Below are 25,645 nucleotides of genomic sequence, written 5' to 3' on the forward strand. Positions count from 1 at the left end.
CCATATAAATGTAAGTAAGGTATTTTTTTCGCCAATGTAAGAGAGAAAGAAGAATTTCTCTACTTTTTAAACTGACAATTATATAACTATAGCTTAGTAGGGCACGTTTAAAACTAATCCACAGTACACAGGTACAGATAAAAACAGAACCCTAGATAGGTTAATGTGTATCTTCCCTACACCAAAATATCCGTTAGTGATTGGGCAGTGATAGAATTCAGCTGTTCTGACTCTCGACTGCTTCTTCCATCACCACTTCAGAACTTTTATTTTTACGCTCTCTACTTGTTAATCGGTTTACCGTGAGAAATGTGAGCTTGGTGCTAGGATTTTAGGCAGCAGATCTGTAAGGGTTACCATGTATTTCTCCTATTCCATATCTTCCCTTCTGCTGCTTTTTGAAAAATAAAGACATAGACATGGGATTCGCTGATGAAACAGACAAAAAAAAATGATATATGTTTGATGCTGATAACATAATCTAATCAATAGCTGCTAAGCATTCATCTGACCCACACGTATGGTATTGAATGCCTACTAAGCATCAATAAGCTCTGAAGATAAAAGAGTGAATAAGAGTACACAAAAGCCCTACCTTCTCGGAACTTACATTGAAGTGGGGATGGGGTGGAAAGCAAATGATAGTAAACATGTAAGTAAGATGAAGTAACATACGTGGTATATTAGAGAATGATATTTTGAGGAAAACTGTAAAGCAGGAAGAACGTATAGGAGGAATGAGCTGTGTTATTAAACATTTTGATTAGGAAAGGTACCACCGAAAAGGTGTTATTTGAACAAAGACCTGAAGGATATAAGGGAATGAGCCATACACCTCCCGAATGGTATTGATCACACACTGAATATTTTGATTCCCCAACTAGATTGTAAGTTCCTGCTTGGACCACTGGGGCAGTAGTGGTTACATCGTGTAACATTCACACAGCATAAGTATCATCACTTCATTCTAATCCTCCTGCTGGTTTGTTTTATATGTATGATGGCTTAGATTTTCCAGTTTCTTCCCAGATGGTCTCTCATTTGACTCTCTCAACAAACTGTGAATTGAGTAAGGTAGGTGTTACTATTTATGGGTATCCTTACTGTTTTGTAATTCATTGAGGAAATTGAAGCCTGGAGAGGTTGACTGATCCAACGCCATATCGCTGACAGCAAATCTTTTCCCTACTTTTTATCTAGACAAAGGCTCAGTGAGAGAATGAATTTATGAACCCAGTGGAATTTCTGAGCATAGTATCATGGATGGTGGTCAGAGGACTGCATTGCCAACCTCTGAATCAGCAAACTGAGAGACAGGCAAACTGTTATCAGCAACATCAACAGCCAGTCAATGCTTCAGCCTCCAATCATTCCACCTGCCACATACCCTTTAGATTTCCATGAAAAAAAATGGATCCAAGACAAAAATTATTAGTGAAATTAGGTAGCATCTCTCCTGACCGGCCAACTGCGATCAAACACAGATGATTCTGAGCTTTACCTGCTAGAAGGAAGTGCTGGAAGAACTGGGAGGTATGAACTCGGGCAACCTGAATTTCATTAGTGACACTGAAACTACGATAACCATGATGCCATGTGGAGCAGTAGTTCTCCAACTTGAATAAGCATGAAAATCATCTGGAAGTCTTGTTAAAACCCAAAGCCGGGCTTCCCTGGTGGCGCAGTGGTTGAGAGTCCGCCTGCCGATGCAGGGGTCGCGGGTTCGTGCCCAGGTCCGCGAAGATCCCACATGCCGCGGAGCGGCTGGGCCCATGAGCCATGGCCGCTGGGCCTGCGCGTCCGGAGCCTGTGCTCCACAACGGGAGAGGCCGCAACAGTGAGAGGCCCGCGTACCGCACCAAAAAAAACCCCAAAAAACAAAGCCCCTTCAGAGGCTGGCCCCATTCCCAGAGTTTTTACCTCAAGAGTGAGTGAGGTACAGGGCCTGAGATTCTGCATTTCTGCTAAGTTCCCAGGTGAAACTAATGCTGTTGGTCCAGGGACCTAATTTTAAGAACCACTGCTTTAGAGCAGATCTTCTCAAACTTCAGGGTGCTGTTTTATCACCGTAGAGCAGGTTAAAACACATCTTTTTATTCAATTGGTGAGCGTATCCAAGTACGGACTCCAATGCTGCTGATCTGTGGATCACATGCAGCTTTCGAGTTTTCTTAAAGACAGCAAACGTGGATGTCATCGGCAATGAAACATGATGGATTCTAACTAGAGATTGAATATTGTGCAGACTGGGAACGAGCCGTCAAGCTTTTCTTGCCAAGTGGAGAAAGATATGGGTGTTACACTCATCTATTAGAATCCAAGTCAGCTTCCATCAGGTTACAGACTTCTGAACTGGTTCGGAGATGGCCCTGCTGGAGGTTACTTTCCTGTAGATGACATCAGAGACCCCAGAGTAAATTAAGACAGCTCATTTTGTCAGCTGCCTTTGATACAGTGGACTATTCAGCTAGTAATCTCTCTAAGGGACCTGTCTGGAAGAAGGAAAGCCATTCCGGGAGAGCTGCAGACTTTCCTTATGAGGAGATCTCAGAAGATCATAAAGGACAGTGGTGCATCCTCCCAGACGGCTTCCCGTGTGGTGTTGCAATAGGAGCAAACTGGCCCCAGGAGGAACTGTGAGAGGCCATGGGCTATGGTCCTACTGGAATGCGGACAGCATCCGTCTCTACATCTCCTGCTCAACAAACCTTGATGGTACGGCCTTGTCCTCACGAACCTGGAGTCTAATCAGAGGGGTGAAGGAACGTAGGATGGGGTAGAAAACACGACCACTTCTGACTGTCATCAAGGTGGTCCATGGTACTGAGGCTTCAAGGGTGGTCACAGGTTAGAACTTGAAAACAAGCCTTCCAAGCACTGACAAATTTTCCTTGGCAGGGAGGCTAGAAGCTAGGTACTTTGGTAGACTCGATGTTCACTGTTTGTTTTGATAATATTAAAATGACCTACGTGGTTGCAGAGTCAACTGTCACATTTGTCTGCAGGTTCTAAGCAGAGGTCGTTCCACTCCGAAATAAAAAGTCAGAATTCTCACACAAGGCCTAAAAGGTCATTAGTGGACTCAGTACATCAAGGACCCCAGTCTTGTTGAGAGCAGCCCAGGAACCTTGAGCAAGTGAAAGCCAGCCTAGCAAACAGCCAAGGGAAGGGAGACACCTTCTCAGTAGAGGGTCTCTCATCTTGTCACAGTGTGATTTGGTCCATGGAACCAGCATCCTTGGCAACATCTAGGAGTCTGTTAAAACGTAGAATTTCAGGCCCCACCTGCTGAATCAGAATTTGTATTTTGATAAGACCCCCAGGTGACGTGCAAGCACATTAAAGTTGGAGACACACTCTTGCAGCGTAGCACGGCCTGAGAGATAGAAATAAGAGCTGCAGGCTTTGCAGATCCGAACCTACCACAGCACCACATTTTCATGGATGTGGAGCGGACAGCAGTTTGGTCTTCAGTTCTAAGAGCACATGATTAATGGTAGAACCCATTTCAAATACTGTGAATAAGCAGAGTCCATCAAAAATCCCATCCCTATGACCTGCTATAGGCACAGTGAATATAGTCTAAACACATATACAGTGGCTGGAAACCTTTCTTCTTAAAAGGAGAACTACACCAGTTAAGGAATATTATTACATAAATTTAGATAATTTTACAAATGAATATTTGATTTAGAATCATTATTAGCATTTTTATACATAATCATATGTTAGTACCTCATTCTTAATTATGAAATCCTAAAACTATATATTTTAGAGTGAAGATGCACCATTTCGTCATTTCATAAACATCACAAATGTCAAAATAAATGCCTAAGGAGTAATTTTTAAAATTATTTATTACTTAGAAATGTTAAAAAAGCTCTTATTCTTCTTCTTGAGTATATCTATTATGAAAGAGTATTACATCAAAAGGAAATAAATAACCTAACAAATTAAAGGAACTACTGCACGATTACTTTTTTATGAAGTTTGGCTGTGAAAATCCTTAATATTAAAAAAAAGTTACCAAAAATGTTACAAAAGAAAGCTTCTTTGCAATAATGTTGAAAATGTACCAATTAGTTTAGATTTGATCTCCAACATTATTTTCTACCCATTTTGCAAGTGTTTCTTTAACATAGCTAAAATTACACTTAAAATGATTATATTAGACATCCACAATTTTTTATTATGAAAAAAATGAATAACTTCAATTTAAGATGAATATTGAATTGTACATGACTATTGAAACTTCCCGTGTCAACTGATTTGTGCACTAACGTTACATTCTATGTCAAGGACTCGTGTCCCGATTATTTTACTTGACTTACCCCCAGGATAGTATCCACAATAAACACTGCCAGTGGGTCCAGAACTGTCCATAGTCCCATGGTGATGATTAACTTTGACAGGACATCAGGGCAGAAGGCAAACAGTACCTGACAGCCCCATCTGATCAGAACCAAGGGAAGTACCACTGCATTCAGCATTAAAGGCCCCATCACAACAACAAGCAACTCTTCTCTGATGCGAAGTAAAGAGCTTGGGTAGCAGAGCTCAACCGTGAGGGGGGAAAAATGGAATCTATGGGAAAACAAAGCAATCACATGTGTGCAAAGGAGAAGAAGTCTATAAAATGCTGCATATACAAAACACTTTATAGAACGAAATGCTTTCTTTTTTTTGTAGAGAAAACTTGACACTTAATAGTACCCCAAAATTAAGTGTTAGAAGTCTTCATCTTTTCCTTAGAAACTCCGCAACAGCTCACTTTTGAGGAGAAGGCAAATTCTACCTTGTTCATTGTTCTTGTAAATTTCATATGCCATCATAGAAAGGATATCATTTTGATCCACTGAGCAGAGCATTCTTTAGACTAAGAACTGCCCAGCAGGTCACACATACTCATTAATAGGCTATTTGAAATGCAAAGTATATCAGTGGACTTAGTAATGACTCAATCTCTAACAGAAATCAGAAATATAAATAAATCTCATTATTCTCCAGAATTTTGACATCACTGATTAATTTTGTTTGTGATTCCTCTAGCTAGACCCCCTAAATACAACAACAACACTGCTGACAACAAAAACATCTAAAGGGACAACTTGACCTAAGGCTTGAATCCAAGGTGAGCCCAGTAATTCAAGCAGCCTTCACCCAGGCTTTGGCACCCTCTTTCCATGCAAAGTGAGCCTTCGTTGACTCAAATTTTTCCCTCCCCTGTGTTTCAGCCTTCTAAAGTTATTTTGTAGTTAATGCTGCTTGTGCATCTCAGCTCTCTACTAAAAAGAGTTCTTATCAGCTTATCAGCTCTCTACTAAAAAGAGTTCTTCATTTATTCCATTCCTTGACCTTTGCTCTGAAGGCAGTTTTTATGCTTTGTTCTTAGGCTGTTGTGAATATCAAATAAAATAAGGTGTATACATTTCTTAGCAGAGGACCTAACAGAGTAAAAGCAGAAAAAGTGCTCACTGTGGCTGTAGCTATTGTCATGTCTCATAACTACAATGTGACATGGAGCTAATGTATGATTCGAGCCTGCGGAACTAGGCAATAGTCAACAAAACATCCTAACGTATTAGGTCCTCTGTTGCTTAAGAAATTGAATAAGCTGAGCTACCGGGATATTTTTTTGCAGTCTCATTTCATTAACAACCAATAAAGATAGAGCTTCCTTTTCTATTGAAGAAGTAAGAGAGCAAATACAAAAAGCAACTAGCCCAAGCAGATAATATTTATCCTTTCTGCTTTAGAAACTCTCACACAAAAGAAAGAAAAAAAGAAAGAGGAAAGAAAAAGAAGGGAAGAAAGGAATATAACAGCTATATAAAATTCTGCCATGAAAATACAGTTATTTAGTACATTTAAAGTTGCATATTCTATAATATATTCAGATATTTGTGATTTAATTACAAAAGATGATCAAAAACTGTATGTGTGTATGTATAACACACACATATTTCTTCTCAAAGTGTCTTAAAATAGTTTGCAGCCTTCTTAATTGAAAATATACACACATCTTTATTTTTATCTGTACCATCTACATTTGAAAAAATGAATTTTACTTGTATTGATATCTATCTGTTGGTCTATCTATAGTGTCTCTGGAATCATGTTTATGGAGAGATAACCTTTAAAGTGTCATCTTTTTCCAGAGGATAATGGCCCAGAATGCTGCCTGGGCTTGAGTTCAGTAATTGTTTGAATTCAATCATTTTGCAGAAGAAGCAATCTTTGCTTCTCTGAGTACAGGTGATAAATCATACTTATATTACTTCTAAAATACCTTCAGCCTAAGTCACTCTGATAAAATCAAAATAGGATAAAATATTGTTGCTAAATTCCTTTTTGGATTCTGCTCAGATATTAGAACATAGTTGAATCTGCTAAATTTTAAATAAATATTGATGTACCGGTTAAGTATTTGTATATACAGGCCCAAAATGAGAATATAACTGTAATAGACATTCCTGCTCTTAGATAAAGACATTTTTGTCTTCTCAAATCATACCTGCATTTTAGGTCTTATGGTAAATGGATGGGAGAGGAGTTTTTTACTTTCATTTGGCCTCTCAAGATGAAAATGCATTCCTTTGACTGTCAGGGGAAAGCACTCACTTTGTAACAGGAATTGAAATGGCCCGGAGGAAAAGCCACTGGCTGAGGTAATGCAGGTAGAGCCTCAGGAACCAGAGAGAAGCCGTCAGCAAGATAATGTACCAGAAGCCCTGGCTTTGCCATTGAGCGAACTGAAGTTCTGAAAACACTGACGCCAGCACAAAATAGAGATGCTTGAAGAATTCTCCGGATCCAGTACTATCAGCTACTGAAGAACAGCTACAAACAAAGAAATAATAGATAAATTCTGAGCTTAAGTACAACCAAAAGTAAGATATTTTGAGAATAATAATAAAGACATAGTGAAAGTAAAATTGAATGAAATTACTTCTGAGCTACCTGGGACTCAAACTAGCTATGTTCCTTTTTGCTATAATGGATTACTAAAGGGGAACATAAAAATACATGGATATGGAAATGCAAATCAAAACCACTAGGAGATATCTCCTCATACCTATTAAAATGGTTACTATCAAAACGAAAGAAAAAAAAAGCCAGTAAACAACGTGTTGATAAGAATGTGGAAAAACTGGAACTCTTATGCACTGTTGGTGGGAATGTAAAATGATATAATTGTTGTGCAAAACAGTATGGCAGGCTCTCAAAAATTTAGAAAATACAACTACCGTATGATCCAGCAATACTCCTTCTGGGTATTATCCAGAAGAATTTAAAGCAGGATCCCAAACAGATATTCGTACGCCTATGTTCATAGCAGCATTATTCATAATAACCAAAAGGTGGGAAAAGCCTAACTGTCCATCAAGTGGAATATTATTAGCCTTAAAAAGAAGGAAAAAAAAAAAGGAAGGAAATTCTTTCACACGCTACAACATGGACGAACCTTGAGGACATTATTGCTAAATGAAGTCAGCCAGTCATAAAAAGACAAATACTGTGTGATTCCACTTATAGGAGGTGCCCAGAGGAGTCAAATTCAGAGACACGGAAAGTAGAATGGTGGTTGCCAGGATATGGGAGAAGGGGAAATGGGGAGCTATTTAATGGTACAGAGTTTCAGTTTTACAAGATGAAAAAGTTGTGGAAATGGGTTGCACCACAATGTGAATACACTTAACACAACTGAACTGTACACTTAAAATAGTTAAGATGATAAATTTTTTAAAAAATAAAATAAAGTAAAAAAACATGGTAAATTTTACGTTATGTGTGTGTTACATTTTTAAAGAAATATGGAAATAAATTATTATAACAGTAAACTTTTTTTAATCTTTAAAATCTATACCATAGTCCTACTTACCTCACCTACTCACAATGATCCCTCTTTATTAAGATTAGATTTAATTATTGGCATATAATCTGTTCAAAGTTATTTTCAGGTTGAAAATTTTCAGGTTGAAAATTGAAATGAGTGATTAACATACCACTAAAAACATGTGAATGAGAATTCAAAACTTAAGAACTCTTGTATTCTTTAACACAATACTGACATTTTCTGTTGAAACTAAACATGAAAGAGCTACATACAGTAATTCTGATTTAGCTCTGGTTTCCTCTCTCTGTTTTGTGTTGATGGCAAGAGATGTTTTCAAAGTTTCTAAAATTGTTTGCAAAAAAAAAAACAAGGAGGGGTTGGGGCCTGAAGCAGAAAGAATCGTCAGTGTTCATGGGTACTGTGTTTCTTTTGGGGGTGATATTGTAAAGTTGACTCTGGTGATGGTTGCACTAGTGTGAATATCCTAAAAACTTTAAATTGTACACTTTAAATAGGCGAATGGTATGGTAAATGAATTATATATCTCAATAAAGCTGTTCAAAGAAAAAAGCTAAAATAAAATAAAATAACAGTTTGTAAGAAAAAAGATGAAGAGGCTACCTGAAAACATCTGTAGGGACAGAACTCATTCCCCACCCATTCCCATGACTACGTGCAGTGAGTATTCAGTAGAGTTACCATAGCTTAGTGACTGAAGTACAAGCCCTAGAATCTGGCTGTCTGGGTATGAAATTCCTTTCTACGCCTTTGTTTCCTCATATGGAAAAAGGAGATGAGAATAGTACCAATATTCCAGGGTCAATATGACAACTCAGTTAACAGATATAAAACACTCTGAACAGAGCTATTCCTAGGCTACTATCACAAAATAATAAACACTCAATCATCTGCTTCTCCCTCATTTTGTCTTCCTATATTTAGCAGAGCTACTTTGAAATAAGCTGGCTTTCCACCAAGCCCAAGAAATGTATGAGATCTGTCTAAATGATTACATGGTTCTTTTGTTTAAAGAGATTTAAACATGGACACGCATATATTTGTTATTTAATTAAAACTGTACATATCATTGGTATATACTATCATGGGTTTAACAAAATGTCGGTTTTATTAAACCAGTAATTGATCTTTATAAGAACTAGGCTCCAAGTTCCCGGATTAACTTGTCTAATTCTATTCTAGAATAATTCAGCAAATTCCTCAACCAAAAATAGTTCTGATTATAAACACGTTACCAAAGGAGAAGCTGGTACCATAGTAAGTAGTTCAGTGGCTTAGTGACTAACCACAGCAGTTCAAGGCATTGTAGGAACATTAACAGAAATGGAATTCATAGACAGATTCCAAAGATTTTATATACAAAAGCTCATCTCTCTCTGAAGACTATCAAACATAATGACATTGTATCACCAAAAGAAGCTAAATAATAGAAACAAGAGTCTTTGGGAGAGAAAGAGAAGAAAAGCAAAAAACTAACAACAGTAAGTAAAAGAAAACCCATTATTCCCCTTAAAATACCAATCCATGACTTTAGCTTTTTGGTCTGCACAGGGCTAATAAAGCACTGAACTTGACATTGACAATTTATTTTGGTTGTTCTTGTGTGTATTTTTCCATAAAGGTGAAGAGCATCATCTAACTGAAAACCATGTGCCGGCTTTCTACTAAGCATACTTTTCAGTTACTCAAACGAGGAATAGTTAAACAGGAAACAGACCCCCAAGAGGCTTTGGTTTACCAATGGTAAAATTGTCAGGAGACTGACTCTCTTAAAGAAGGATTCCAGAATACTTTACTACGTTTACCATCATGTGAAATGAAACCCAGGACTTTCTACACCGCTAAAGGAAAATATTCTGTGCATGATCTCCTCTTCAGTTAATTATTCTGTCACTGTTTTGCCTCTTCAAAGAGAAGACAAAATCAAACACAGATTTGGCATTGTGTTGTTAGCAAAAAACTGGAAAATCTCAAATGATGCAAAACAGAAAAGACAGTAGCTTCTTTGACCTTTGGAAATTTCCACTGTTCTTTTCATCTACTGACTAAGCAGCTTAAATATTTATGAACAGAACCCACTATCAAGTCATACTTTTACCATTAGTTTCACTGATAAAATGTTTCCCATCCACATTCAGATCTACGTTATTTGTTTATGGGGTGTTTGATTTAGGATAAATAACACCAGAATTTCACTATGTACCATTTATATCTAATTCAAAATATTCAATTTTCTTGCACCTAGTCAACACAATTCGTTATTTGTTTTTATTTGTTTGTTTAACAATAGTAACTATAGCGTCTGGATTTAAAGAATTAGGAAAACCTTGGCATCAATCATTTAGAGTTTAAAAAACTGGATACTGCAAAGTTAGAAATTAATAAAAGAATCAGTTGATGAAAGATGATGCCAAATAAAAGGATGTATCAAAAAGCTCATTAGTCGAACACAGCTAGTCAAGTACAGCCTTATAAACAGTTCCCGAATGACAAGAAAATCTGAGTCCTTCTCTCTTAATCATTTTGAACTTGCACCTGAAATCTAAATGTGCACCGGTATAAAACTGCATCACAATGCTCTCTCCATATGTTGTTCTTAAAATAGATTTCATTCAAAGGACAACTCTGCATCCATGTTTCCAAACTGTCTTGAAAGAAAGCGTCTTTTTCATTCTTGTATACATGCAAGACACACTATGGAATGCAGTGCCATAGTACAATATCTTCATCCACATTTCAACTGTTCTTTCCTTCCTCTGTAATCTTTCTTGGTTATGTACAAAGAGCATGATCATCAAAAGGATAAGAAATGGCCTCTGCCACTGGGGTGTGTAATACGTAGAGTGGGAATTGATTTGTTGGTTATGAAGGCAGCCATAGAGCACACAGATCATTGCAAAATCACATTGAGGCCAGCAGCTACTCCTCCATTCGTGCAGGCAGCTCCTCTATCGCTCACGGGGCGAGCTGCCAGAGGGTGAGAAGAATGGTGAGGTCATCCAGTATTCAGCTATTAAATGAAACCTATTTCTCTGAACTTCAGCCACATTTCGTATGACACACATATAACCCCCTTCCATGCCCAGTCCTTATAGAGACCTGAAATCAAACAAGATTTCTATGATCCATCAGTGTAATAAAAAAAAAAAAAAGACCAAGATTGCTTTGAAAAAAAAGCATGGAATGCACTCTTAAACTCTCTTCTTCAGTGAATGAGTCCCTAGGAATTTGTATATGACCAAATCTTAAGATCTGTCAAGTGAAGAGGAATTAGACAAATGAGAGTGAGGGTGTAGGTAGAAAAGCTGGGAGGGCATTCCATCACACAGGTCATTCTCAGAAGAATAAAGTTCCATTTCTAAAACTGAAAGTTGAGCTGGGTGAAGTCTTTGTATCACTAAGTAGTAGTGATAGAGGCTGAAGCTGGAGAAGTAGAAGAGGCCTTCTTACGATGGGGCCTGGTCAGCTCATGCCATATTAAGGAGTTTGGGCTCTATTCTGCCACCACCAATAGCCCACGAAGTATTTTAGGGTGAAGGAGACAGGGAAGGCTACCATGTTTGTAGTTTAGAAACATTGCCCCAGTCGCCAGATGAAAATGTGTGGAGAGGGTCCAGACTCAGGGGGAGAAAGGATTATGAGTTAGATGATGACCTACCCTGTGCTGCTCAATGGAGAGCATAACAGTTGCACTCAGAAGTATGGGCATGGATATTCTTGGTTGTCACAGTGACATGAAGGATGGCAAAAGGCAACACGTTTCTGGATAACATGTTTGAGAGCCTCAAACAAGGAAGAACTCTTGCACCCTGTATTAGTTCCCTAGAGCTACCGGCACCACAATCTGGGTGATTTCAAACAAAAGAAATGTATTCTCTCACAATTCTGGAGGCTACAAGTCCTCAATCAAGGTGTTGGAAGAGCCATGCTCTCCCTGAAGGTTCTGGGCGTGGGAGGAGGGAGCATAGAAGAGGACAGATCTTTTCTTGCCTCTTTCAGCTTCTGGTAGCCCCAGGCATTCCTTGGCTAGTGGCAGCATAAATCCAACCTCTGCCTCCATCTTCACGTGGCGATCTTTGTTTTGTGTGTCTGTGTCTTCACATGTAAGGATACGATATTGGATTAAGGGCCCACCCTACTCTAGGACCGCCTCATCTTAACTTACATCTGCAATGACCCTCTTCCAGGTAAGGTCACATTCTGAGGTACTAGGGTTTAGAACCTCAACATATTGTTTGAGGGGATACAATTCAACCCATAACATGCCCAAATGCCAGTGGTAACCCTCTTGAGGGAAAGGGAGTGAAAGAGGTGGAGGGACAGATGAATAGGTGGATTTGAGAGATATTGCCTTACAGTTAACAAGACTTGGAGACTGTTTGAATATGGGGCCTTAAAAAAAGACTCAAAAGTGGTCCCAAAGTTTCTGGCTCAGGTAACTCATCCAAAGATGACTGAATGGAGAACATATGAGAAAAAAAAATTTGATGGGGAAAAGGGAAAAATGAAAGAAACAAACACACAGAAACCCCAATAAGCTCCTCTTGACCTGCATATGGAAAACGCTTATGATGTATCCAAGAGAATTTACCCAACAGTCTGTTGTACTTATGGAAGTGAAGTTCAAGGGATATCAGAGCTGGAAACATTAGTTTGAAATCACCAGCATCGTAATAAGGAGCCAGCAGCGTGGCTGAGACCCATCATCAACATCCAGCATGTGGAAATGTTGTGAAACCTAAAAAATTATACAAATGTTGGCCACTAGGATTAATATAAATTTTCTCTAAATGGAATTAGCTATCATGACATTGAGCAATATAAACTCAAGAATTCATTGAAGAGATTTTTTTCCCCCATATGCTGGCTTATAGCTGCAAACCACTTAATCTGGACAAGATCATCCTCTTTCATTTACTTCCCTGAAAAAAATGGACAGGAGTTTTTAAGGTAAGTGAGAATTTTTTGCAGCTACTATGTATTGAACGCACTCTATTTTATATATATATATAAAAAATAGCTAATTTATAGGGGCACTTTGGATAACACATGTTACTATATACATTTTGCAGTGAGAAAATGAGAACTACGAAAGTTCAGATTATCAAAAAAGACATGTGGATGGCCAACAGGCACACGAAAAGATGCTCAACATTGCTAATTATTAGAGAAATGCAAATCAAATCTACAATGAGGTATCACCTCACACCAGTCAGAATGGCCATCATCAAAAAGTCTACAAATAATAAATGCTGGAGAGGGTGTGGAGAAGAGAACCCTACTACGCTGTTGGTGGGAATGGAAATTGGTGCAACCACTATGGAAAAGAGTATGGAGGTTCCTTAAAAAACTAAAAATAGAGTTACCATATGATCCAGCAATTCCACTTCTGGACTAGAAAAGATAAAATTCTAATTCAAAAAGTTACATGCACCCCAATGTTCACAGCAGCACTATTTACAATAGCCAAGACAGATGAGTGGATAAAGAAGATGTGATACATATATACAATGGAGTTACTCAGCCATAAAAAACAATAAAATAATGCCATCTGCAGCAACATGGATGGAGCTGGAGATTATCATACTAAGGGCTGTAAGCCAAACAGAGAAAGACAAATATTATATGATATCACTTATATGTGGAATATAAAAAATAGTACAAATGAACTTATTTACAAAACAGAAACAAACTCACAGACATAAAAAACAAATTTGGGGTTACCACAGAGGAAGGGTGGGGGGGAGGTATAAATTAGGAGTATGGGATTAACAGATACACACTATCATATATAAAATAGATAAACAACAAGGATTTACTGTATAGCACAGGAAACTATATTCAATATCTTACAATAGCCTATAATGGAAAAGTATTGGGGAAAAAAAGAATATTATATATATAAAACTGGATCACTGTTGCACACCTAAAACTTACACAGTATTGTAAATCTACTATACATCATTTTTTTTTAAGTTCAAATTATTTACTTTAAATCATATAGATTTTAAGAGACAGAACCAAGACCAGAATCTAGATTTTAATCTGCTTTTAGTCTGATACCAAAACCTGTATATTTCCACAATCCATGCTTCTCTGAGTATATGGGGACTGATGGAGTTGGCAGGAGGGAGGTTTACAAGTCACTCACATATACTGGGAAGTTATACTGGAAACTCAGTCAAAACGCAAACTGACACTAACATTAAAGAGTTAGCATGGCCGTTTGCTCTATGAATCCAAGAACTGTCTTTCTTGTTCACTCCTATAACCCCAGGTTCTAGCATCATGGCTTGTGCAGAGTAGATGCTTAAAAACAAGCATTTATTAAATAAATAATGTTTTAAATGGCTGGCTTTGCAAATGGTTTAGGTGAAAACTATGATCCAATTCAGTAAGTTTAGCCTATACCTTGAATTTACCCATTTCAATATTCATACAGCCCATGCTACGCCAGCTTATTGGTTTGGTGACTAAGAAATGAGAAAAACACCATTAGGATTTTCTAAATGGCAGCTGAGGATAGTTTCATAAGTGCACAGCAGTGTATCATTAAATGATTTGACTGGTAGGAACTCTTTGGGCAAGTTCACTGTGACATCTTGTTTAAAAGAAAATGAGGTAAAAAGTATGTCAAGACAAAGAAGCACTTATTTGGAAAGAAACAGCATTAATAAAAAATGTATTATTATAATACTATAATCATGTGCTGATTATTGGACAAATCTATATAAATTATAAATGGCATCAGTTTTCTTTTTTACCAAAGTTTTCTAAAATGTCCAAATCTGCTATTGCTTTGTCATTGTTTCAAGCACCGGGAGAAATAGTTTTATAAAAGTATCTGTACATACATATTTACCAAAATATTTTGGATAAAATTGTTATTCATTCTTCCAACATTCACCAAATGGCTTCACAGATGAATTTTATCAAACATTTAGAGAAGATGTAACACTCATCCTTCTCAAACTCTTCCAAAACATTGCAGAGAAAGGAACACTCCTAATTCATTCTATGAGGCCACCATCACCCTGATACCAAAACCAGACAAAGATACTACAAAAAAAGAAAATTACAGACCAATATCACTGATGAATATAGATGCAAAAATCCTCAACAAGCAGAATCCAACAACACATTAAAAGGATCATACACCATGATCAAGTGGGATTTATCCCAGGGATGCAAGGATTCTTCAATATACTCAAATCAATCAACGTGATACACCATATTAACAAATTGAAGAATAATAAAAACCATACAATCATCTCAATAGATGCAGAAAAAGCTTTTGGCAAAATTCAACACTGATTTATGATAAAAACTCTCCAGAAAGTAGGCATAGAGGGAACCTACCTCAACATAATAAAGGCTATATATGACAAACTCACAGCAGACATCATTCTCAATGGTGAAAAACTGAAAGCATTTCCTCTAAGATCAGGAACAAGACAAGGATGTTCACTCTTGCCACTATTATTCAACATAGTTTCAGAACTCCTAGCCATGGCAATCAGAGAAGAAAAAGAAATAAAAGGAATGCAAATTGGAAAAGAAGAAGTAAAACTGTCACTGTTTGCAGATGACATGATACTATATATAGAGAATCCTAAAGATGCCACCAGAAAACTACTAGAGCTGATCGATGAATCTCGTCAAGTTTCAGGATACAAAATTAATGCACAGAAATCTCTTGCATTCCTAAACACTAACAACGAAAGATCAGGAAGAGAAATTAAGGAAACAATCCCATTCACCATTGCAACAAAAAGAATAAAATATCTAGGAGTAAACCTACCTAACCAGGTAAACGACCTGTACTCAAAAAACTGTAAGACATTTATGAAAGAAATCAAAGATGACACAAACAGATGGAGAGATATACCATGTTCTTGGATTGGAAGAATCAATATTGTGAAAATGGCTATACTACCCAAAGCAATCTACAGATCCAATGCAATCCTTATCAAATTACCAGTGGCATTTTTTACAGAACTAGGACAAAAATCTTAAAATTTGTATGGAGACACAAAAGACCCTGAATAGCCAAAGCAGTCTTGAGGGAAAAAAACAGAGCTGGAGGAATTAGACTCCCTGACTTCAGACTATACTACAAAGCTACAGTAATCAAGACAATATGGTCCTGGCACCAAAACAGAAATATAGATCAATGGAACAGGATAGAAAGCCCAGAGATAAACCCATGCACCTATGGTCAACTAATCTATGACAAAAGTGGCAACGATATACAATAGAGAAAAGACAGTCTCTTCAATATGTGGTGCTGGGAAAACTGGACAGCTACATGTCAAAGAATGAAATTAGAACACTCCCTAACACCATACACAAAAATAAACTCAAAACGGATTAGAGACCTAAATGTAAGACCAGACACTATAAAACTCTTAGAGGAAATCATAGGAAGAACACTCTTTGACATAAATTACAGCAAGATCTTTTTCAATCCACCTCCTAGAGTAATGGAAATAAAAATAAACAAATGGGACCTAATGAAACTTAAAAGCTTTTGCATAGCAAAGGAAACTACAAAGAAGACCAAAAGACAACCCTCAGAATGGGAGAAAATATTTGCAAATGAATCAACAGACAAAGGATTAATCTCCAAAATATATAAACAACTCATGCAGCTCAATATTAAAAAAACAAACAACCCAATCAAGAAATGGGCTGAATACGTAAATAGACATTTCTCCAAAGAAGACATACAGATGACCAAGAGGCACGTGAAAATCTGCTCAACATCACTAATTATTAGAGAAATGCAAATCAAAACGACATGAGGTATCACCTCACACCAGTTAGAATGGGCATCATCAGAAAATCTAGAAACAATAAATGCTGGAGAGGGTGTAAAGAAAAGGGAACCCTCTTGCACTGTTGGTGGAAATGTAAATTGATACAGCCACTATGGAGAACAGTATGGAGGTTCCTTAAAAAACTAAATATAGAATTACCATATGACCCAGCAATCCCACTACTGGGCATATACCCAGAGAAAACCATAATTCAAAAAGACACATGCACCCCAATGTTCATTGCAGCACTATTTACAATAGCCAGGTCATGGAAGCAATCTAAATGCCCATCGACAGATGAATGGATAGAGAAGATGTGGTACGTATATACAATGGAATATTACTCAGCTATATAAAGAACGAAATTGGGTCATTTGTAGAGATGTGGATGGATCTAGAGACTGTCATACAGAGTGAAGTAAGTCAGAAAGAGAAAAACAAATATCGTATATTAACGCATATATGTGGAACCTAGAAAAATGGTACAGATGAATGGGTTTGCAGGGCAGAAATAGAGACACGGATGTAGAGAACAAACGTATGGACACCAAGGGGGGAAAGTGGTGGGTGGAGGTGGGATGAATTGGGAGACTGGGATTGACATATATACACTAATAAAATAGATAACTAATAAGAATCTGCTGTATAAAACAATAAATAAAATAAAATTCAAAAAAAAGGGCTTCCCTGGGGGCGCAGTGGTTGAGAGTCCACCTGCCGATGCAGGGGACACAGGTTCGTGCCCCGGTCCGGGAAGATCCCACATGCCACGTAGCGGCTGGGCCTGTAAGCCATGGCCGCCGAGCCTGCGCGTCTGGAGCCTGTGCTCCGCAAGGCCACAACAGTGGGAGGCCTGCGTACCGCAAAAAAAAAAAAAAAAAAAAGAGAAAGCTTTATCAAAAGGAAAAAATTCACAAGTTTATCTTGATGTTAGCATTTTTCAACTAGATCTTTTTCCCCCTAAAATTCTGTCTCCTTGGCCAATTAGGGTATTATACTTTTAATATAACACATTGCACTTTTAACGGGTTTAATTCAATTTACAACAAATGCCTCTAATTAAGTTAAAAGATCTTTGAAAATTGCTAAATCTTAGGGGTAATATTACCACTACTGACATTGAAATAATTGATCATTCCCACTGAGGCACAAACGTACGAATGTTCTAATGAGAAAACAGGGATTGAAGTATGTTGAAGGACTCCAAAGAGACTTCCAAACTCTTAAGGCTGTTATTTCCAATGACAGTCTCTGAATGGGAGTGGGAGGCATTGGGGGACGGGGGGGCGGGGGCAGGGACAGACAAAACTTATCCTAGAGTAGAAAAAGAAAATGAAATCAAACTGCAAAAATAAAGTTACATCTTGAAGCAAAGGTGACCAAAGTCTGTTTGCCTTTTTTGAAAATAATGTCTTTTACTTAACGTGTGTGTTTCTGTTTTAGGACATCATTTTTTGCCATTTACAAATAGTATTTTCTTTAAAAAAAAAAAACTTTTATTGAAGTATAGTTGATTTACAATGTTGTCTTAATTTCTGCTGTACAGAAAAGTGATTCAGTTTTACATATATATATATATATATATATATATATATTCTTTTTCGTATTCTTTTCCGTTATGGTTTATCACAGGATATTGAATGTAGTTCCCTGTGCTATACAATAGGGCCTTGTTCTTTATCCATCCTATATATACTAGTTTGCATCTACTAATCCCAAACTCCCAATCCTTCCCTCCCCCACCCCGAATAGCATTTTCTTTAATACTCTGCGATAATAAATACTCGATGTGATATTAGAATGCATCTATTTGTCCAAGGAGAAATTTTCCTAGATTAAAGAATAAGTAAATATAGGGCTGGTGCTTTATGATAATTAAGATGGACGACAGCTAAGGACAACTAGTGTTCCTGACTGAATGACACCAGAGCAGAAACTTAGTTTGGTCACAGTTATTATTGAAGTGTTCCCTCTGGCTTAACAAAGTCACTTACCTTTTCACCTAATCCGTTAGTAAGAAGAAGAGCATCTACCTTGCCGGTATTTGCCTGGCTTATTTGGTTAAAATGTTTACAAAGTACTTTATCAGTGAAAATAGCTAAATACTTTATGCAAAATGGAAGTTTTATTAATAATTGGAACAATAATGCAAAAGCAGTTAGCTTTGAAAACAACTGCACTGGGGAGCTGCATGATAATACGTAAGAGCAGTGTAAGAAAAAATAAATACTTCACGGTTTAGCCATGAGAATATTATCAGGAGCCTTCAGGACCTGTCAGGCTCCCTACACCTAGGGGATAAGGAGAGGCAGAGCGGCATACAGGTTGAGAGAAGAGAGCCCATCTTGAATCCTCAGTCTTCTACTTACTAATTTTGTGATATTTTGTAAAGTATCTAATCTCTGGGCCTCAGATGTTTCCTCTAAAAACAGGAGATCATAATGTCTGCCTCTTCAAGTTATGAAGATTAAACAAGAGAACATATCAGGATCCTAGGAAGGTTCTTGCCACTTTTAAAGGAAAACTGCTTTATGATACAAAACTGGGAAGTTGCTAAAGACAAAGAAAGTCATTTTGAATCACAAAATTGGCTTCTAATTTTGATTCCATTATTGCAGGCAATGGAAAAACATATCCTAATGGAAGGAATCACACTGTGATCCTTCCAGTGGCATCTACAGGTGGCTCAGACATTGAAATCAAAAAGTGAAAGATACAGCTTTGGATTCTCTTATTTGCTTCTTTCCTAAAACCATAGTTTGGCTAGTGAGTACTAGATGAATAGGTTTTTTGCAGTAAAAAGTCTAGAAATGTAAATGCAATGCAAATTATTGACAACACCAGATATGTTGAAAATAGGAGAGGGAGAGAGAAAATATACTCGTAGCATATAGAAGAGTTTAAGCAAGAGGTTGATGAACTATTATCACGTGTAAGAGCACTATATAACACTCTCAGATTTTTTTGTGAGCTTGAGTTTAATTTTGTCATTTTTAGCAAAACGTGGGCACATAGCAAATACATTGTGAGTTACAACATCATCTCACCACAACATAACAGTCTAATTCAGAGACAAATCAAGCTAAAATGAAGACAAATTAGGCAAAAATAATGATCAAGTGTTGACAAGAAGTCTAAGTGCATCATCCTTGTCATTTTGTCTCATGTCTGAAGCAATGGGTAGGTCTTACAGTATATTGTTCAAGAAGATTCTGTTTGGCTTCCCTGGTGGCGCAGTGGTTAAGAAGCCGCCTGCCAATGGTTCGAGCCCTGGTCCAGGAAGATCCCACATGCCGTGGAGCAACTAAGCCCGTGCGCCACAACTACTGAACCTGTGCTCTAGAGCCCACGAACCACAGCTACTGAAGCCCACACGCCTAGAGCCTGTGCTCCGCAACAAGAGAAGCTGCCGCAATAAGAAGCCCATGCATCACAAGGAAGAGTAGCCCCTGCTCACCACAACTAGAGAAAGCCTGCACGCAGCAACGAAGACCCAATGCAGCCAAAAATAAAATAAATAAATAAATTTAAAAGGAAAAAAAACCCCGAAGATTCTGTTCAATTGAATTGATAGTGTATAGATTGAGCTCGATTTAGCAGTATATACATAACATAGACATTTGATACAGATAGAAAGGAAAATGCATAGCGTAGTTTCAAAAGTATAAATTTTTAAAATGAGATGGAACTGGGTTTGAGTATCAACTCTATCACAGCATAACTGGGTGAATCTGAGAAAAGTACTTAATCTCTTTAAAATAAGATACTACCTATAAGATACCTACTTGTTATACCTATTTCAAAGATTCATAGAGCAATCAAAAGGGAGAATGTAATACTTGTCTCATAATAAGTGTCAAACTAACATTAGCCAAAAATTTATGTATTTTCTCATCAATAATAATCATAGTATTTTCTAAATAAATAATAATGAAAATAATCTAAATTTCACTCTCTTCTCCTTCATTGCGTTCACAGAAGTGTCCTAGTTGCTCAAGCAAAATTGAAATTCGTCCAGTTACGTGGAGAGAAGTTTTAGTACTCATTAATCCATATATATTTTTTTAAACTTCTAAGTAATGACTTAAAATAGATGGACATATATTCTCATAATTTAGCATAACAAAATATATAATATAACATATTAACACTTTTTCTTTCCAATTTAATTCTGAGTTGTTTTATTTAGCCACCTATTATAAAAAGTAATTTGTGTTGAGAGCTCTGAGGAAATTTAGAAATTAAAGAGCTAATTAAATTCTTCAAGAGCAATTTTTGAGTCTCTGTATCAATATATAAGTGTGTGTGCACATATTCAAACATCTACAAGTGGCCAAATACTGTTGGACATTTCTGGAAATTGATCTTCCATGATGCCTACTTCGTCTAACTGTTTCCCCAGGGCAAATAAATCTAAACTTTAAGCCATATTTCCAAAGGAATCATAGATCACGCACCTGGTAGACTGAACCAGAATGTCAGAAATTACGACCAAGTTAGGAAAGAAAGGAATGAGAACCTGACCTATTTGCTGTGAACTTACTATTTATGGAGAATCTTAAGGGCGTTTTTACTATCTTAAGTTAAAATAATAATAAATATCCTATAAATCATTTAAATAAGGGCTCCATTTCTGTAGATAGTTTAGCATCTTCAAAGTTATATTTCAATGGTATTTTGATAAATGCTTTGCCTGCATATTTTTTTAAAAAAGAGTTTTTCAAACATATTACAGAAGCATTATAAAAAAGGCACATCTGGTGTAAAAATTCCGGGATAGCAACCTGAAATAAAAATATGATCACAATTTGCAAAATGTGTTGCTGATTTAATGCTGCATATATATACACTCATATTTCAAGGAATGTACTTTTTGTCAGTTGGAGCTCTGACCTATAAAAATGATAGTTTCTGAATCTTTGCACTTATTGAAGTACAGTTTTTTCCAAGGGGACACCTGAGAACATAATGCTGATTAGAATAAGCAAGTAAACATAAATCACAGAAATGTTTATTTCTCTCCAGCTAAGCACTCTGAGGCAATGCTGCAGGCAGAGGATCCACCAAGAAGAGATCATGAGATCTACAGACACCTGTACTGAACTAAAGGAAGTAGGATTGAGAAGAAGGAAATCCTGATCCTTAAGGAGGTTGTAACTGAGTCCCTGGCTGGTGATCTGGAGTTGCAGTGGCCCTTGAGAGTTGTCCCAAAATAAGGCAAGGGGACAAGGGCTTTGCGCTTCCACCTCAATTCATTGACTGCCAGTTGCCCTATGGGAGGGACATCTGAATGAGGATATTTCCTGTGGCCAAGGATAGTTATGAAAAGGAGAAATCAGGATAATCAGATAGAGCGTGACAGTTGGGAGAACATGAAGGCCACTCTGTGGAGGTGGCATGTGATGAGACCAGAGTGAGATGAAAGCAGCTATGGTTCTATGTCGGATGGAGTGAGGGAGTCCCTAGGTCCAGTCATCCTCAAGGCCAGTCATCCCCAAGGCTTCTCATTGCGGTGGCTTCTCTTGTTGTGGAGCACGGGCTCCACCAGTATCATGAACAGCAAGTATCATTTAGAGAGGTTGCCATGAGATTTCCTAACAAAACATTTCCCAGTCAAACTTGTGTGTGTGTGTGTGTGTGTGTGTGTGTGTGTGTGTGTGTGTGTTCGGAAGCAATTCACAGCACTGGGATGGCATCTCCCTGGAGGCCAATTGAAGACATGCACACATACACAGTAAGTTTAGAAAAGTGGTAAAAATATGTTATTATGTAAAATGTTATGTTTCCTGTACTATTCCTCACAACATTAATTATTAGGTCTAACTTGGTAAACACAAAACAAAACACTCAATAGGTAATTTAAGGGTACAGTTTATTAGGGACTTCCCTGGTGGCACAGTAGTTAAGAATCTGCCTGCCAATGCAGGGGACACAGGTTTGAGCCCTGATCCGGGAAAATCCCACATGCCGCAGAGCAACTAAGCCTGTGAGCCACAACTACTGAGCCTGTGCTCTAGAGCCCGTGAGCCGCAACTACTGAGCCCATGAGCCACAACTACTAGAGTCCGAGTGTCTAGAGCCTGTGCTCCGCAACAAGAGAAGCCACTGCAATGAGGAGCCCATGCACTGCAAGAAAGAGTAGCCCCCGCTCACCTCAATTAAAGAAAGCCTGTGTGCAGCAACGAAGACCCAACACAGCCAAAATAAATAAAATTTTTAAAAATTAAAAAAAAAAGAGAATCACCTCTTAAAAAAATAAAGAATACAGGGTATTAAATGAAAAGAAGGATATGGTATGATGTGATAAAAGTGAATGAAACACTTAACTGTCCTCTAAATTAGCTCTGAATGGAAACATCCAATACTAAATTAGGAAATTATAGATTCCTCAATTTAAGGGATTTTCACAAGGTGGAGACAGTGCAAAATTCCTGTGTAAGGCAAATCATAGCAGAACTCCTTGTGGGGTAAAAGCCATGCTAGGAATGTGCACCCAAGTCTCAAGAAGCCAAAACCGCAGTACCTTTTATCTTCCTACAATGGTGAAGAGCCACGTGGAAGGATAGTACCTGAGATATTTGATCTCATCTTCTAGAATCTTTGAGTACATTTGGAAATTAATCCCCATTTATATAGCAATTGATCAGGTTTTTTAGAAACAACTTATAATCGAAAATCCTAAAGTCATGAGCAAAGCTTGTGAAAAATGAAAATCCTCTTGTTTTCCTTTAAGATTGTTGCTATAATGTTTTCATTTATTTTCCGAAAGTGGCAGAGAAAGAATAAGGGCAGATTGCCAAGTTTGAGACTAGGAATGTCCTTGAAGACGGCCTAAACCAAAATAAACACAAAAACAAACATGTCTACAATGTAAAGATGGTAACACTGCATTATAATTAGTTGTCTCAGGAAGTAAAGATATTTTGTTAACTGAATGGGTGACAATTACTTGGATTATTGTCATACTTAAAATGTCAGTGTTAAATGATTGCTTTAAGCACATAATAATAAATTCTGCATTCTTAAATGGCAACTACAACAAAGCTAAATACAGAGAATGTTGTTAGTGGAAGCAAAATTAAACATTAACAAATACCTGCAATACACATTTTTAATACACAGAAAACAAAGGGTGGATAAACAAACATGGTTCTGATATTTACCATTTTACTTAGAATTAGGGGCAGGTCAAAAACTCATGGACACAACCTGTCTGGGGGCACACCCACCGTTTCCCAAGCACATGCATAAGGACTACACAGTATCTTAAAGATTTCTTCCTGGAAATCTGGGTTAATTATAGCATTTATGAAAATAGCATTGGTTAATTTCACACCTGCCATTAAATCCTACATGATTTCCTGGGATACGTTGTGATTACATTATAGTCCTGCAAACCATATTTTCCCCACGCCAGTGTTAATTGTACAGGATTAACAAGTGCCCTTTGCTTATACTGCCACTGTTGGTAACGTCTCGTCTTATATCCAATATAGCTTCTATTTCCTTTTGAATCCCCAAGTTCCCTGAGCAAGCATAAAGCCCTCTGTAATTCAACTGTGGCAGTTTTTCCTTCCTGCAATCCATGCCACCTGGAAAGCGATACCACAGAGCAGGAAGTTATATTTAACATCAAAACTGTGGGAAAAGACAGTTCTTGCCTTTGCCAACTACAGGCTACTTGGTTAGGTTGGAAATTCTTTTATTCACCACCTCTTGTGCAACCAACACTATTTTAGGAGAGCAACCAAGCAGAAATATCCTGGTCTCTGTCCCTCTTCTTTTCTTCCCTGGGAAGGGAAGACATGCCACATACCGATTGTTGATTGTCTAATTGGAAAGTTCTGTTAAGTTTGGGGTGGATAAGAGGTCACTGTAGCTAGGAATGTTTAGGGACCATCTGCTGAGAAAATGGTCCTTGAGGGCACTTTGAAGGGCTAGCAGGATTTGGGTTGGCCAAGGGGTAAGAGTTTGAGAATTATAACGAAATAAAAGCAGAATCCCAGAGGTAGTCATGGCAGGGTGACAAGACAAACCTAGGTGCCTCCCATCTTTCTCCACAAAGAAGGAAAATAGTTTCCCCCTAAAAAGGCCTTGAGTATTAACTAAATTTTGAAAAAGACCCAATTACTCTTTATTGTTCATTTCCTGAATTATGTACTTCTTATAAAAAATAAAGCGGAAAAAGCTAATCTATTCCTTCTGCTTTAAAAAATTAAGTTTATTGTGTCAAATTATTATGGTTTTCCTCTCCGAATGTATACACCCGGGAGAGCTAACTGTTAAGAGCTTCCGAACTTCCAACCTTGAAGGAAAATCTATCCTCCTTTAAAGATAAGGCTTTCTTTGAAAAGTTTGATTTAATCAACACACAAACCAGTCAGGGAGTCAATTATACGGAATGCTGAACCCAGAGGGCAGTATCTACATTGAGTCACTGTTCCTGCAGCACAGAAATGAGCACTAGGTACAGAATCGCTTTACACCCCAGGGCTTATCAGTGGGCTTATTGGAAATAGTGACTTGCAGATTGTGGTGAAGTCTAAACATGTGATGCAGCAGCAGTGGCATGAATGTCATTTCATGTGGCCACAATTTATCTGTGCTGGATTTCAAAACAGTAGGAAAATGCAAATGATGAATGGGGTTGCCCTTTCAGAAGTCTTTCAACTTTTTCTCTTTCCTTAGCTTCAGTCAGGACTAGGTTTCAAAGCAACTAACCAGTGACCAGCCGGGCAGCAGTTCCATCAGAATAATTAAGCTTCTGAACGGCTACTTCATCCACATTACGGACAGGAATCAGGTACACACCTGAAAGAGCTTGTGGTGAGGAAAAATCTCGGAGACGAACAACTCTGCTGACTCAAAACCACCTTGACATAACAGGAAAATAATTCAATCACTACTTAGTCATCCATTGAATAAATACTGGGGGAGCATCCTCTCCGTACAAAGGATACAAAGATGTAAG

At 37.7% G+C, this 25,645-nt stretch overlaps 1 protein-coding gene across 3 annotated transcripts in view; it reads right to left on the reverse strand.

Annotated features, from left to right (window-relative positions):
• The window catches only part of LOC307192803 (uncharacterized protein), a 268,351-nt gene that overhangs the window by 48,216 nt on the left and 194,490 nt on the right, over window positions 1–25,645 (reverse strand). For all 3 annotated transcript variants that reach the window (XM_079934104.1, XM_079934105.1, XM_079934103.1), the window contains 2 exons: window positions 6,622–6,840; window positions 4,332–4,584 (listed from right to left, as the gene is read on the reverse strand). In XM_079934104.1, coding sequence (XP_079790230.1) covers window positions 4,332–4,584; window positions 6,622–6,840 — 472 coding nt within the window. The remainder of the gene's footprint in view (window positions 1–4,331; window positions 4,585–6,621; window positions 6,841–25,645) is intronic.

The sequence above is a fragment of the Stenella coeruleoalba genome (assembly GCF_951394435.1).
Source record: "Stenella coeruleoalba genome assembly, chromosome: 10".
In the NCBI taxonomy this organism is placed as follows: Eukaryota; Metazoa; Chordata; class Mammalia; order Artiodactyla; family Delphinidae; genus Stenella; species Stenella coeruleoalba.